General features: G+C 45.7%; 1 protein-coding gene across 1 annotated transcript in view; it reads right to left on the minus strand.

Moving 5' to 3' along the window:
* SDH5 (succinate dehydrogenase 5) overlaps window positions 1-15,108 on the minus strand; it is a 91,437-nt gene that overhangs the window by 38,106 nt on the left and 38,223 nt on the right. The window contains exons 2-4 of the mRNA XM_086488217.1: window positions 9,343-9,647; window positions 8,818-9,003; window positions 8,667-8,732 (exon numbers count right to left, since the gene is read on the minus strand). Of these exons, the coding sequence (XP_086344343.1) occupies window positions 8,673-8,732; window positions 8,818-9,003; window positions 9,343-9,647 (551 nt within the window). The 3' untranslated portion in view covers window positions 8,667-8,672. The remainder of the gene's footprint in view (window positions 1-8,666; window positions 8,733-8,817; window positions 9,004-9,342; window positions 9,648-15,108) is intronic.

The following is a 15,108-nucleotide window of genomic DNA, read 5'->3' on the forward strand; positions in this document are numbered from 1 at the left end:
CAAACCATCAGAGTTTGCGCTACTTCTTGTCACAGAAGCAGCTTTCGGAAAAGCAGATGCGGTGGGCGAACATCTTGTCACAGTTTCACTTCCAGATTGTCCATGTGCAAGGACATAAGAATGTGGTGGCAGATGCTTTGTCTCGGAAACCGTTGGTTCTGGCTGTTTCCACGATACATCATAGGAGCTTCGAGGATATGGTCGATCAGTATGCCACAGATACAGATTTTGCAAATAATTTCACACGGATACGGGATGGGGAGACAATAGCTGGATACTCCCTTCGGGAAGGCTACTTGATGAAAAAGACTATGTTGTGCGTTACATAGCCGTTGAGGGAAAAGGTTATGACTGAATGCCACTGTCCACCTTTTACGGGTCACCGCGGCATTGCTACCACCATGAAGGGGGTAGAGAAATACTTCTTTGGGCCGAGACTCAAACAGGATGTGGAAGAGTTTGTGCGCAGTTGCTTGGTATGCCAGAAGGTCAAGTTTGACAGGCATAAGGCACAGGGATTGTTACATCCTTTACCCATACCCACCCACCCTTGGGAAAGTATTGCAATGGATTTCATTTTTGATCTCCCAAGAAAACAGAATGATCACGATGATTTTCCGATTACATGGCACGTCTGAGACGATTGTCTCCGACAGAGACCCCAGATTTATGAGTTTGTTTTGGAAGGCAATTTGGGAGAACATTGGCACGCACTTGCAGTTCTCGTCATCGTTCCACTTGCAGACTGACACGCAATTTGAGATTGCCAATTCAGTGATTTTAGATTTATTGAAGTTTTGTATCTCGGATCAGAAGACTCAATGGGAAAAGAACTTACCTTTGGTGGAATTTACCTACAATAACACGATACACTCTTCGACGGGGAAGACGCCATGTGAGATTGTTGAAAGTGCTGCGAAGGTTCCATCCTTCCTCAGCACGAAGATTAGATATTTGAAGCGGATGAATATTCGCAAGATTTGGATACGGCTTTTGCCAAGGTTCGCGAGACTTTGCAGAAGTCTCAAGAACGACAGAAAAAGGCAGCGGATCGCCATCGTTGCGACTTGAAATTGAAGGAGGATGATTGGGTGCTCTTACGTTTTGAGAAGGCACGCCTACGAAAGAAAAAGGGAAAGGAGAGGCTTTTTTCAAAGCTTAGTATGCGATACTACGGACCTTTCCAGATCACTGACAAGATAAATGATGTCTCCTTCCAATTGAAACTGCCAAATACTTGGAGGATTCACAATGCATTGCATGTGAGTCTCTTGAAACCTGTTAAGGGTGATGTGCCTGATGATGGGGAGCCTGATGAGCAACCCGAAGTGGAAGAAAACGAGGAGATCCTTGTTCCTGAACAGATTTTGACACATAACGATACGAAGAAAGGTAAAGTCCGAAGGCGGTTCTCGGTTTAGTTCAAGAAGTTTCCTGCATTTGATGCGAAGTGGATGGAGGAGGAGGACCTAGCAGATACTCCTCGGAGTGTGAAACTTTACCTCGATGTTTTGGTTTAGCATAGTCTACTCCAAACGGAACCCAGAAACTCAGCTTGGCCGAAGATCTGGTGCAGTGGGATGCACAAGAGGGGAGTTACTCCGCTCCTTTGTCAACAGATGCCTCGATTTTGATACTAAAGTCACTGATGTCTCTTTGAGCTTCAGGGATACTGAGAGCTGACAGTATTCTGCTGGATGACTTTATGAAATGGAATTCCTGATAATGATACTAATTTGTTCTTGACTTCTTGTGAGTGCAGGAACTGATAGCCGAAATGACTGCAGCATTTTGGTCTGATTGATCTTGAATAGACATGGTTGCAATAGGGGTTAGTCAATCGGACATCGATGAGGTCCCGATTGGACCTAGATGTGATTGCTAGCTACATTGCCAATAAATCATGGTCTAAGATCCGAATGAATGTTGAATGTCATGTGATGTCGTGTGATGTGACTGTCGATTTTGTACATGTGCTAGATGTGTGTTCCTAGTACGTAGGTACTAACAGTAAGTGTCTGCTAAGACGGTTTATGACTTGTCGATTTTGCAAGCGTAATCGCGGTCGATTACAATGCTTTCAAGAGGGGGGTATGTCACAAAGTGATGACGTGGCGGACAACAGAAACCCTAAAATTCTTGCAAACCCTAATTTCTGCCACAAACCCTAATTTCCAGAAATCACGGAGGCTGAAAAAAAAAATTGGAAAATGATGAGCGACCCGAATTTTGCTTTTTTTTTTTTTTTTTTTTTTAAAAGACTCTCTAAGAGAGAGAGAACTGATGCTTTTTATTTTAAAAGCTTTTGGGGCTCTGCTTTTGGGCATCCCTTGTACCTTTAAATTAGTGGTGAGGGCCTCACTTCTCAGAGCATCTGGACGCAGAGTCTGAGAGTGAAACCCTAGCCACTCTCTTGTACTTTGATGTGATTAATATAAAAAGAAATACCGAAAGGGGCGCCAGTCTTTGGGGCCAATATCTCTAGGCACAGGTGACAGAACTCCGCCGGGCCAGGGCAAATCTATTGTGATCTGTGAATTGTTTTGAAGTGGTTATTTGGTGCTGTCGCGATTTTTGACTTGGGAGTGTCCAAGTTCGTTACACGACAAGAATGATGCAACTCTCCAGGTCCAAAACCGAATCATCACCGTGATGCAGGAGGGCAAGCCCGTTGTTCTCAAAGTTCGATTGTCCGAACAAAATTCTGAATGACCTCTGTAGTTGTTTTCTAGTTAGACACTTTTGGACATTGTCTGAGAAAGTATTGTTTGAAATTTGTTTGAAATGGATGCTATCTATTTTAAGCCTGTCTTGGTGCCGATTTGAATTGTTTGACTCTGGTTTTAAATACTAGTTTCAATGATTGGTGATTTTACTCCCGGGTGGAGAAGTGAGAAATACTGTTTTGGTATTGTTTGAACCTCGGAACGACGCAGGCCGATGCTTGGGGAGCGTTTGGTTGTATGCTAGAACCTCCATGCGACGCAGACTACGGTCTGGGGAGCGTTTGATTGTACAGTCCTCTGAGCTCATGGCCCGAACCTTTTTAGGTTATTTGCGGGGAGAGTGACGAGGTAGTTGTTGAGTAGCTTCATACCGCAGACTGTTTGTCTTGGGGGAGTGCTCAACGGCACTATTTGTTGTGTCTTGTAACATGCATATGTAAGCATTGTGTTGCATTGTAATGTGTCAACTATTGAATATTCCTAATTGGATGAGATTGCCTGGGTATGTAATTTTAGTGCATCAAGACACCCGTGGAAGATCAGTACGGTCTGGGTGTGATGGCTAATTTAACTACGCCGGAATATCAAGAGTTCCGATCTGGGCGAAAGGAGAAGCTAACTCCTTGATCAAAAGAGCCGAAAGGAGAAGCTAGCTCCTTAACAAAAAGAGCAAACTGATCGTCACAAGGCGGGCACCACGTGCCAATAGAAAAGAACAGACTGAACAGACTTTCAGTACTTCAATAACAACTGAGCTGAAATAGAGAGAGACGACACACGACACAGAGTGGCAGAATTCCACCCCAGAGAGTATTGGCCGCAAACCTTGGCGCCCCTTTCGGTATTTCTTTATATTGTATCAACATAGTACAAGCCGGTACTCCAAACTCTGCACCTTCTCCAGGAAGCATGTCAGAGAATGAGCCCTAACATCATATTTAAAGGCCCTTGGCCTAAAAAGCAATTACAGTGAAAAGCCTTCAAACTTAAAAGCATCTGGTCCAAAAGCGAAACCAAAAAGCTGCCAGTGTAAATCACGGAAATCCGTACAGCCTACCATGTCATCAACCAGCGCAATTTTCATGTCATCAGTTTTAGGGTTAGGGGTTCAAGAATTAGGGTTTGCAGGTTTTAGGGTTAGGGTTTCCATAATTAGGGTTTCAACAGTTAGGGTTTTTGGCAAAAAATTAGGGTTAGGGTTTCTGCTCTCGAGTAGCCACGTCATCACTTTGTGATAGTTTAGGCCCCTCGGCCACATCTGTAAGTTGGCTCCATTCTTTAGGCTTTGACACGTCAGCAGTTTGTTACATCTCCCCTTCTTGAAAGAGAGTAATCCGCGATTAGAGCATATCTGCAAAACAAATCAAGTTAGCTCAAAAATTTCCTAGGGACATTCCGAGGGACAATCGGTTTGCTCTTTTGATCAAGAAGTTAGCTTCTCCTTTCGGCTGTTTTGATCAAGGAGTAGCTTCTCCTTTCGTCCAAATCGAACTCTTGATATTCCGGCGTAGTAAAATTAGCCATCACACCCAGACCGTACTGATCTTCCACGGGTGTCTTGATGCACTAAAATTACATACCCAGGCAATCTCATCCAATTAGGAATATTCAGTGGTTGGCACATCACAATGCAGCACAAATGCTTACATATGCATGTTACAAGACATAGAAACATAAAGCCGCCGATGAACAATCCTCCCGCATAACCTAACAAGGTCCGGGCCGGGAGATATTCAACGACTCCCTCATCACTCCTCCCACATAACCTAAAAAGGTCCGAGCCGGGAGATATAGAGGCCTTTTACAACCAAACGCCCCTAGACCGCAGCCTGCATCGTTTGGAGGTGCTGAGAGTAACCACTGCTCACACTTCTTAATACTCCTCCCGCATAACCATCGGGCCGGGAGTCACAACAACAATTATTTTACAAGCATACAACCAAACGCTCTCCAGGCATCGGCCTGCGTCGTTCGGAGGTTTTCAAACATACAACGAAACGCTCCCTGGGCAACGGCCTGCGTCGTTCCGAGGTTCAAACAATACCAAAACAATATTTCTCACTTCTCCACCCGGGAGTAAAATCACCAATCCTTGAAACCAGTATCAAACCAGATTCAAACAATTCAAATCGGCACCAAAACAGGTTCAAAATAGATACCATCCATTTCAAACAAATTCCAAACAGGATCACCAAACAAGATCAAACAGAACTCAAACTTAAAAAGCAATCTCGATATAAGTCGAGCTCGAAAAGTTGACTGACTTTCCATCTTGAAACTTGCACCAAAAATTAGGGTTAGGTTCCTTCCATGAGGTCGTAGCTGAGCACAACATGGTCCATCAGCTCTTCGACAGACAGCTCTTTGGCGGCGATGGTAGTCCCAAGACATAGCAATCACACCGAACCTCGAGACATCTACTGAGAGATGTCGAGAAATTTCAAGATATAATCTGCTAGGGTTTCCATGGCAAGCATTTCAGGATACCCCACTCTGCCAGAAATTGCACTCCAAAGGAAGATGTCAGAAACCATATAACTTCGGGCAAATGTTTTTTTTCTTTTTCTTGAAAGCTTGCCAAGTACTTGGAGTATGCTGCTTGGTAGCTGTAGACATCAACATCTGCATGGCACTGCTTCTAAGAAAAACAATGACTTGAAACAAATATGGATCCTTCTCTTGCAAGTGATCTTAATTGGCTTATGCCCTGTAAGACATGAGCGGTGAAGATGGGAGCGCGCCCGATGCGCGATGAAGTACGGGTGGGAGTGGCTAATAAGTCCGGGTTGGAGTACGAAGATACCTCAAATCAAATTCCAATAGCTCTGTCTGCTCTTTTGTAGGACTTGTATGCTTTTAGAAAAGCACACGTCTGATGCTCTGATACCACTGTCACAAGGCGGGCACCACGTGCCAAACGAAAAGAACAGACTGAACAGACTTTCAGCACTTCAATAACAACTGATCTGAAATAGAGAGAGATGACACACAACACGGAGTGGCGGAATTCCACCCAGAGAGTATTGGCCCCAAACCTTGGCACCCCTTTCGGTATTTCTTTATATTGCATCAACATAGTACAAGCCGGTACTCCAGACTCTGCATCTTCTCCAGGAAGCATGCCAGAGAATAAGCCCTAACCTCATATTTAAAGGCCCTTGGCCTGAAAAGCAATTACACTGAAAAGCCTTCAAACTTAAAAGCATCTGGTCCAAAAGCAAAGCCAAAAAATTGCCTACGTAAATCACGGAAATCTGTACAACCTGCCACGTTATCAACCAACGCAATTTTCGGAAATCTCCCTACTACCCTTTGGGTTAGGATTAGGGTTTTCAGAATTAGGGTTTGCAGGTTTAGGGTTAGGGTTTCCAGAATTAGGGTTTCAGCAGTTAGGGTTTCTGGCAAAAATTAGGGTTAGGATTTTTTGCTCTCGGACAGCCACGTCATGACTTTCAAGCCCCTCGGCCACACTATAAGTTGGCTCCATTCTTTAGGCTTTGACACGTTAGCAATTTGTTACACTGATTGTCCCCCCGAATGTCCCTCGGAACGACCCTCAGAATTTTTTTGAGCTAACTTGAGTTGTTTTGCAGATATGTTGTAATCGCGGACGATTACTCTCTTTCAAGAAGGGGATATGTCACAAATTGCTTGACGTGTCAAAGTCCATTTTGCAGATGTCGGTCGAGGGGCCTAAACCCTAAGAAGAACAAGTAACAGAAGAAGAAGTCCTACCAACTGTTCTTTTCTATTGGCACGTGGTGCCCGCCTTGTAACACTCGGATCTCTGTAGGATGTCCGCAACAAAACTGCTCAATCTGTTCCTTAAACAAGACCTTTGTAAATGAAGAGGCTGGTTGAAAAGAGTTCCAAAATCTCTCGCAATAAGCGGTTAAAGAATCTCCCTTGGTCATCCGAAGATGATTCCAAGCGGTCGTATATCTCGTTCATACTTCCGAGTCAGCCAAGAGCCTTTTGAATTTCAACCATGTAACTGGAGCTTCCTTTTTTCAAAAGAAGAGTGGACCACCATGTTCGAGCATCTCAGAACCCAGAAAAGGATTCAAATGGAATCGAGTGTCCACCTTCTTTGAATTCTTTTGTTTTCTTGCTCTTGTCTTCGAGGAAGTCATATTGGTTGGCTCTGTAGAAGTGCTTCTTTTCAAGAGTGCTTGTCCATGTCTTTCTACAAGTACACGTTCCACTTTTCTGCACTCGTCTGTCTTTTCGGCTTTCCTCCCTACCTGAGAGGAGAAGCAATGGCCACACGCCATCTCGAGTAAATATTATCAATCGGGTAATTCTTCAGGTGTTTTCGCCAACCTCGAGTCCCTGGAGTACTGAATCAATCTGTTCACATATATATGCCAATCTGCAGTTGACGTTTGTGCTCCTTTTTGGCAAACTTGTCCAAAAAAATTTGCCCCAAATCTTCATTCTTTTCTTTAGTTCCCGCGCCGGATTTTCAACTTTTCTTTGCCTTCCCACTGAGAGGTGTCATCTCTGTCAGATTCTCCACGAGAACCGATGTGTAATCTGGGATTCTTTATGGCTTTATGCCCTGTAAGACAGAGCGACGAAGACGGGAGCGCGCCCGATGCGCGATGTATGAAGGGTGGGAGTGGCTAATAAGTCTGGGGTTGGGACACGAAGATTTAACATTTTACCTAGGGTTCATTAGAGCACAATTCAAAGTGTAGGATTCCTAATTGTACCATGGGAGGCTCAGAAGGCCACAAACACCAACTCTAAACCTAGATTTTGTGAGATATGTATAAGCTCCCAAACACAGGTAGACAACAACACATCTGAGCATACATCAATACAAAGGTCTGCATACTGAATTTTCATGGCTCTATAAACGCAAGGAAAACCCAGCAACAACACCAAACAAAAAAGAAATCAGTAGAAACAACATTGCAGATAACAGAGAAAACAACAAATCACTAAAGAAGATAGAATCAACACAATTGAAAACTTCAGAATGTGAAATCAGCATGTCTGCTAATATGATTTAACAAATATGTAGAAGAATCGAGAAAAACCCCAAGTTCATTTTTCAAGGGAACTACACTCCTAATAGTCATTCTCAAATCAATAGCCATCAGCTATCAGCATGCAGAGTGTTGAGTAACGCTGCTCAGGTCATCCATGTATATATTCTTGAATTTCAAAATAAAGAAATTTCTTGATAGAGACGTGAAGTCTAAGCCGAGTTTGCAACACGTCTGAGCTCAATTGATGTTCACAAGTAAAATCTCCGTATTTATTCATTATACAATTTCTCATTCAGAAATAGAACACTTGCTTTTCTCATAGATTGTTTCGTTCAAGCCTCTTTGTTCAAATTCCTGGAAAGGATATCTCTAGCATGCTCTGGGCTCCTCTAAATACCTGTAAGGGCATATTTTTCATGATTCACAATATGTCTTCTTTGTGAATGCCAGTAACATCCAATCTGGATCCTCATAGTATTAGCTGTCATTGAGGTTTGACAATGAACTCCATAAAGATGTTTAGCGAATACTAGAATGTAATAGATTTACTGGAGATTTTAGCTTAGAAGATTTTTAAATTAAAAATTTCTCCTTGTCAATTGCTCTGAAGTCGCAAATCCTGCTCAGCCATGAGAAAACGTTCCACTACCCTTACTATCAAAAATAAATATGTCACCCATATGTTTAATGAGCTAAGAAAGGGCATGGAGTCACAAGTATTTCACCTGTGATTTTAGCTCAGATAAATTTTGTGCTTCATCAGATTCTCTGATTTCTAATCAGACGCTCTTGAAGTCTTTTAATGGTCAGCTGTTTCCTACTCTCAAAATTGATTGTGTCACCCTCACCTTGAATAAGCTAGGAAAGGGCATGAAATTAAAAGAATACTCACCCTCAGCATATCCAACACCTGGTTTGATATTCAATGGTTTCAGAACAATACCTCAAATCAAGCAGCTCGATGCTCAATAAAAGAACCGGAAAGGCCAGTTGTTCCGAGAAGGCTAATCTGTTGTACAAAAACACCAAAACGTATGAGAATTATAAGACCACCTACTGCCTGTCTGAAAAAAAGCACAAAGTTAGTGCCTTACATTTCCCCATTCTGGACTAAGTCCACTGCAGCGCTGTCCAATGTGAACTAGAAGGGTCCCGAGCTCTACCTCAACTTTCTTCTTTAGGTAGAACTCATCTTCATTGAAGGCAGCTAAATAATTCTTGTAACGAGAAAAGACTGCATTCAAGGCATCCAATAGTGGAGGAGGAAGTGGTCTAACTTTCTGCAATGCATATAAAATACTCAGAAATGAAAGCCAAGCGTACTTTAAAATTTCAACCTCCAATGCCGACAGTTCTACTTCAAGTGTAGGGCACAAGCAGCAGTACCAAGTTAGATAAAACACAGGCAGCAGTATTATATCAGATATAAAACACACAAAAAAACAAGCTTATTCTACTGAGTGCTCAAACACAAGTGGACACCAATTGAAAGAAAGGAAAGTACGTCCAAGCTCTTTTGCAAGAACTATTATCCAAAACGCCATACAAATGAACAAACCATCTACAACTAGAAATGTACCCAATACTGACAATTTTCCATCAGATAGTAACGAACAGACCTCCCCTGATGCTCCAGTTAAATCATCCAAAGCCATTCTTATAGAAACCAAGGTTCCTGAAAACTTTTCCACTGCTTCTGCAGCACGCCAAGCATTTTTTAGCTGCTCTATCCCAGCTGTATCATCAGTTTTCTTGGTGAGAGCTGCTTCAACAGCGTCCTCTGTTTCTTCCGGTATATCTGTCCATTTTTCTGCGATTAGACTTTTGAGAGCACGCAGTACATCCGTATCAGCAATGTCGGGCAGGTTAGCAATGCTCGTGCTCATTGCTTGAAATTGGCCAATGCTAAACCTTCCAAAATCGTCTGAAACAAAACTAAACATACAATAATCAATGAAAACCATCAATTAAACACACACACTCACATGTCTACCAGCACATATCCTGTTGGCTTACACACAGATATTGAAAAGATTGAAATAAATAATTGAATTCCATGCAACAATAGCTATCACCAAAATAATTGAGACTACAAAGCTGGTCCCAAAGTCAGAATGACATGCATGTTTATTGTCAATGCACGTACACTGGTGAATACAAGCACTTAGCACACACTAACCGCAAACACAAATATGAATAAAGCAAGCAAGTAGGAGGGAGGAAAACCACCATACATAAAGAAAATACGTCAACCAACAAGCATTCAAAAACGAGCTTTTTCACACAAGATAAATGCTCGAAAAAGAGCACAAATATCCTACATCATGCAGCTGGAAAAAGAAACCTTGCCTGCAGATTTGACACAACACAATATGAGGCCACTGAAGGCAAGCAGGTTGCAAGCTGCTGTCTGGCTGAAGCAGGCGACGGGGCAGCTCCGTGAGCAGCAACAGAGACGGGGGCAGCAAACAAACACCAGCATGGCAAGGAAAAAGGTGCATACCAAGAGCTTTCTACAAACCACCAGCACCCCTCGACAAATCTGTCTCTGCGAGACTGTACGTGAAGCCTAACCGAATATTGGAACCCTAATAGGCAAAACCACCAGGTGCAATGAAGGACTCATGCGACGGGTGGGAGAAGCTGCACGGTTAAAGAGGGATCCAGGAAAACAGTAAAGCACCTGTTGACCTCAACCCTCAACTAATGCAACACAGGGCGGTGGGGGTGTAAATGGCTGTGGACAATGAAGGGAAGAGGAGGACATGTTAACCTTCGAGTGGTAGCCATGGAGGAACAATGCATAGCACGTGAACAGGAACGTCCATACAACCCAATGCATAACACGTGAACAGGAACATGCATATCCATTATATAACTTGCTCTTATGAGTCATACGAGCCTCAGAGATGCACCCTTTATTTTATTTTATTTTTGGATACCCAGAGTAAAATGTAACTACAGATGTACGTGATTTGTCCTACAGATCAGTTTTGGCCTCCAAAGGATGTTACACTCTCTCTCTCTCTCTCTCTCTCTCTCTCTCTCTCTCTCTCTCTCTCTAGCCTCCTCAAGCTGCGAGCTACCTGACAATGGGGGCCGCGTGCGGTTCTCAGCAGGTACAGGTGCAGGTTCGGGGCAGTCTACAGCAAGGTTGCGCCCTGGTTATCACGGGTGCCTCCGTCGAGAGCGCCTACAGTAAGACAGTCCCGCAGAGGCTGCGTGGATTCCATTCTCCTACAGGTGCTAGAACAGGAGCAGACCCCGCTGGGGCTGCATCTACTATTTCAGCAGGTACATCCCCTGCACTTTGCGGGGAGTGCTTTTGTGCGCAGGCAGTTTCAAGCCAGAGGGCTGCGTTGGTTGTGTGGGACAGCTTGGACAGGTTTGGATTTGTGGTGTATGCAGGACAGCGTTAGACAGGTTTGGGTTCAGGACATTGGGCGCAAGGCCCCTCCATTATTTTGGCTTTAAGGCTGACGCCCGCAGTGGGCTGTGGTTGTACCTTTACCCGCCGTGGAATGCTTGATGCAGATGTATGCTTGATGCGGGAGACAATGTGCACTTAGTGGCTCTTTTCCGGACGGCAATTAAGCATGAGGAAGCTGAGTGATAAAGGCGACCGACCCCCTAGAGGATGACATTCAAAAGTGCAAAGAGGAAATGACGGAGACTATTACCAAGATGAACCGCAATCTATTGGGCACAATAAAAATGCTCGAAGGACGCGTCCTGATCCAAGAAAGCAAGATAAACGCACTGGAAGACCGAGTGACGACTCAGGATGAAGAGATTGCGTCACTCAAGAAAGATCTCACCGAAGCACGATCAAGCAACACACTGGAAGAGGGCGAATTGCAACCCTCAATAATCGAAGAAATCAACATGATCAAGGAGCAAGTACGGGCCATCAAAGAGGGAGAAAAGCAACACAAAGAGATGACGACTTCTTGGGTGGATGTTCTTACAAAAACTCAGCAGAGGGCGGATGAAGCCAAGAAATGGATCGAGGTGGCCAAGAAAGGAAAAGGCAAGGAGATCCACGTCCACATCCACTATCATTAATCAGACACTAGAGGAGGAGCAAAGAAGACGTGTGCGTGCTTTACATGTGAGGATTTGCGGTCTTAAAGACAAAGGCAATGTGGACGAAGAGGTAAAAGAACTCATGGCCTTGATGGAGGTTCATGAGCCAACGCACACAAGAGCCTGGAGAGTGGGCAACATAAAGAAAAATGGAAGCAGTGGGGAAACCTCAAAAGAAAAGGCACTCATCCTCCGTTTTCCCTCCATGGAAGCGAAGAAGTCCTTCTTGAAGAAAAGACCAACTCTTAAAGAGACGGGCATTTTTCTCGGGGATGATCTTACCCTCTCACAGATCGCTCATATGCAGGAAGTAATGCCGGAGATTAGAGCGGCAAGGGGAAAAGGCAAGATTGCCTTTTACCGAGATGGAAGAGTAGTAATACTGGAGTGACGCTCCACATGATGGTGCGAGACCTATGGGACCACACTCAAAGTGGCGGCCTGGAACTATAATGGATCCATGCGTCTTGATGTGGGTGCTTTTGAGGATAGCTTTACTGGAAGAGACATCATCTTTTACTCTGAGACACACCAGGCCCTGGGCAATCCATGCCTCAGATCAGTGGATACAGATGGGAGACAGCTTACAGATAGGAGACACGCTCAGAGCATAGAGGACGGGGCTTGGGGGGGGCGGCAGTGTTATTTAGAGAGGATTTGCAGCCATTGATACATATAGCCCGCAGGGCCCTGGCTCCTCTGTGCACAGGCGTCTATAGATCCCATCTATGTATACAGAGTCCGTCTCCCGCGTGAAGGTGTAGCGAGTAAGGGCTGCTGCCCGTAGCCTGTGTGCTACACTAAACTGAAAAGAAATGGTCAGCGATACAAGAGCAAGATCCACTGCCACACCAACAGGTCTGGGTCCAACCATGAGGTCCTGGATACTAGAGATGAGGCTCGGTTGTGCCATGACATAGTCCACTGTGCTGGCTCCATGTCTGGGTGGGAAGCATGTGAAGCCTCCCGAAGCAGGAAACCTCTATAGGCCATTCAAGATGGCCAGTCCATGTGCGGTGCCCATGTCTATCAGGTGTCGCCCATACTCAGTATATTCCGCATCGTGTGATAGTCTGGACAGGCCCGTCTCTACAACATCTAGCTCTCTCAGCATCTCCTCTGAAGTATCATAAAACACTGTCCGGTGATGGGCAGTCCTAGCATTGAAGTCCCATAGAATGATAATGTCACCATCTCTAGAGAACTCCCATATGTCATCATCCAAAATAGAAAAGGGGGACTGTCCTCTGGGTGATGCATAGACCAACGTACTCGGGGGAAAGTAGCAAATAGCAATGTAGAGATATATGTCTGTCTCTACTTTCAATCTCACCCACATGTACCTAGCCTGCTCAACTCAACTGTGAGACCCTCCTCCTGCCAATGAGGTGTTGCAGCGAAGGGAGCCTCTCTCTGTGCTGCAAGTATGTGACGTCCCATTCGAACAGTGTACTGAAAGAAAGGGACACCTGGGTGGTCTACAGAAGAGAAAGGGTCCCTCCGGAGCCACTCTCCAAGGTCCCACTGTACTCGTGCCAGTGGACAACACTCCCAGGCCCACAGCCTCCAATGTCCAGTCTCAAGAGCTACTGGGTCAGGATCGATGACACAAGTCCTCCCACAGATGCCCACCACTCGGATCCTCTGAAAACAGCACTCTGCCACCTGCGGAGCCTCTACTGCAACTCGCAGTAAGCGTCCCTCACCCTGTAGCTCGAAAAAAAGGGAGGGAACAGTCTTTGAGCTAGCCCGAACAGAGATGAGAACCTCCAGTCGCGTGAAGGCTCCCATCCATCTGGGCGCTGCTGACTCGAGAGGCGTGAGCCACTCAGCTAGACTGCCTCTGAGATGTCCTGACACATGCACTGCACCCCTCTCATGCCCTGCAAATGAAAGCCCTGTAGCTCCTCTGACAAGCCTGTAAACTGTAACCAGTCACCTAAAGAGCGTGCTGGACCCGCTGCCATGGAACCCCAGTAAACATGAGGCCGACTACCAACCAAGTGCCCTCTCAGAGTGCTAACCATGGGGTTCCAAACAAGTGGCTGTCGCAGGCGCTCCTCCCTGCAAGTAGGCTGGCGCTGCTCCAGGCCTCGCCGCAAGTGCTCCCAAGAGCGAAGCAACCCCACAGCAAAGCGATCCTCTAGTCTCCTGCTCAAACCAACTCTACGCATCTCTGTGAAGATCCACCTGGTCGAAGGTTGCCAGGGGCCTCCTGCCTGAGGCACCCTAGCCCAAAGCCGCTGTAACAAGAACTCCTTCCAGGGCTCCTCACCTGGAAGAAGACCTCGGACGATGAACTTCCCAAGAAGGGCTCTGCTCTGCTCTGCTATGCTGGGTCAATGATCCCAAGCCCTCCCTATGAACAAGGAAGAATGGTGATCTGCCAAGCCACTCTGGCTCGGGCAGTCAGAGTGTCTCGCCGTGACCAGAGGCTGGTACAGGAACTCGAGAAGATCCAGCAAGAAGTGATGTACCACATAGTAGCCAACAGCACCTGGTTGGCCACTACAACTCTGCCAGCCAAAGAAAGTCGTGCGGAGCTCCGATGTAACAACTTCCTCTTAATGGACAGGAGGAGGGGAGCAATCTGCTGCTCGGGAGACAAGTCCAAACCAACCTGACAACCCAAGTACAGAGCTGCCGTCCCTGGGGGAATCCACCTGAAACCCTCACCTGGCGTCCAGTCGGGCACATGAGCACTACCAACCGAGAAAGCCACTGTCTTTCTCCAGTTGATCAGTGCGCTAGATGCACAACAGAAGGTCTCAAGAGCCTGCTCACACCTGTGAAGGTTGGCCTCCTAGCCATCCAAGTACAAGGCTGAGTCGTCAGCAAACTTAGCGTCCAGTAGCTCATCTCCCCGAATAGGGAGTGCTAAGCCCCGTAGACCAACCTGCTGTGACACCAAAAACCTGCTCATCGCCTCAGCATAGAACAGAAAAAGGAAGGGGGCAAGAGAACAACCCTATCTGACCGAACGTGTGAGCATGAAACGATCACCTCTACCTCCTGACAAAAGTACCTGACTGTGTGCCTGTCTGTACAAAGCTGACACCCCTCTGATCCAAGCATTTGAGAAGCCCATCTTGCGTAGAGTGCCCTCTACAAAGTCCCAGTCAACTCTGTCGTATGCCTTCTCAAAATCGAGAAGAAGAATCACCAGATCCTCACCACGGAGCCGCGCTAGGGCAGAAGCCTCCCAAAAAGTAAAGATATTGTCAAGGATACTGCGCTCCTTGACAAAACCTGTCTGAGTCCCATGTATAAGGCTCTCTAGAAGTGGCTGGATCCTCAAA

The sequence above is a fragment of the Adiantum capillus-veneris genome, chromosome 2, assembly GCF_014529385.1.
Source record: "Adiantum capillus-veneris isolate H3 chromosome 2, ASM1452938v2, whole genome shotgun sequence".
NCBI lineage: Eukaryota > Viridiplantae > Streptophyta > Polypodiopsida > Polypodiales > Pteridaceae > Adiantum > Adiantum capillus-veneris.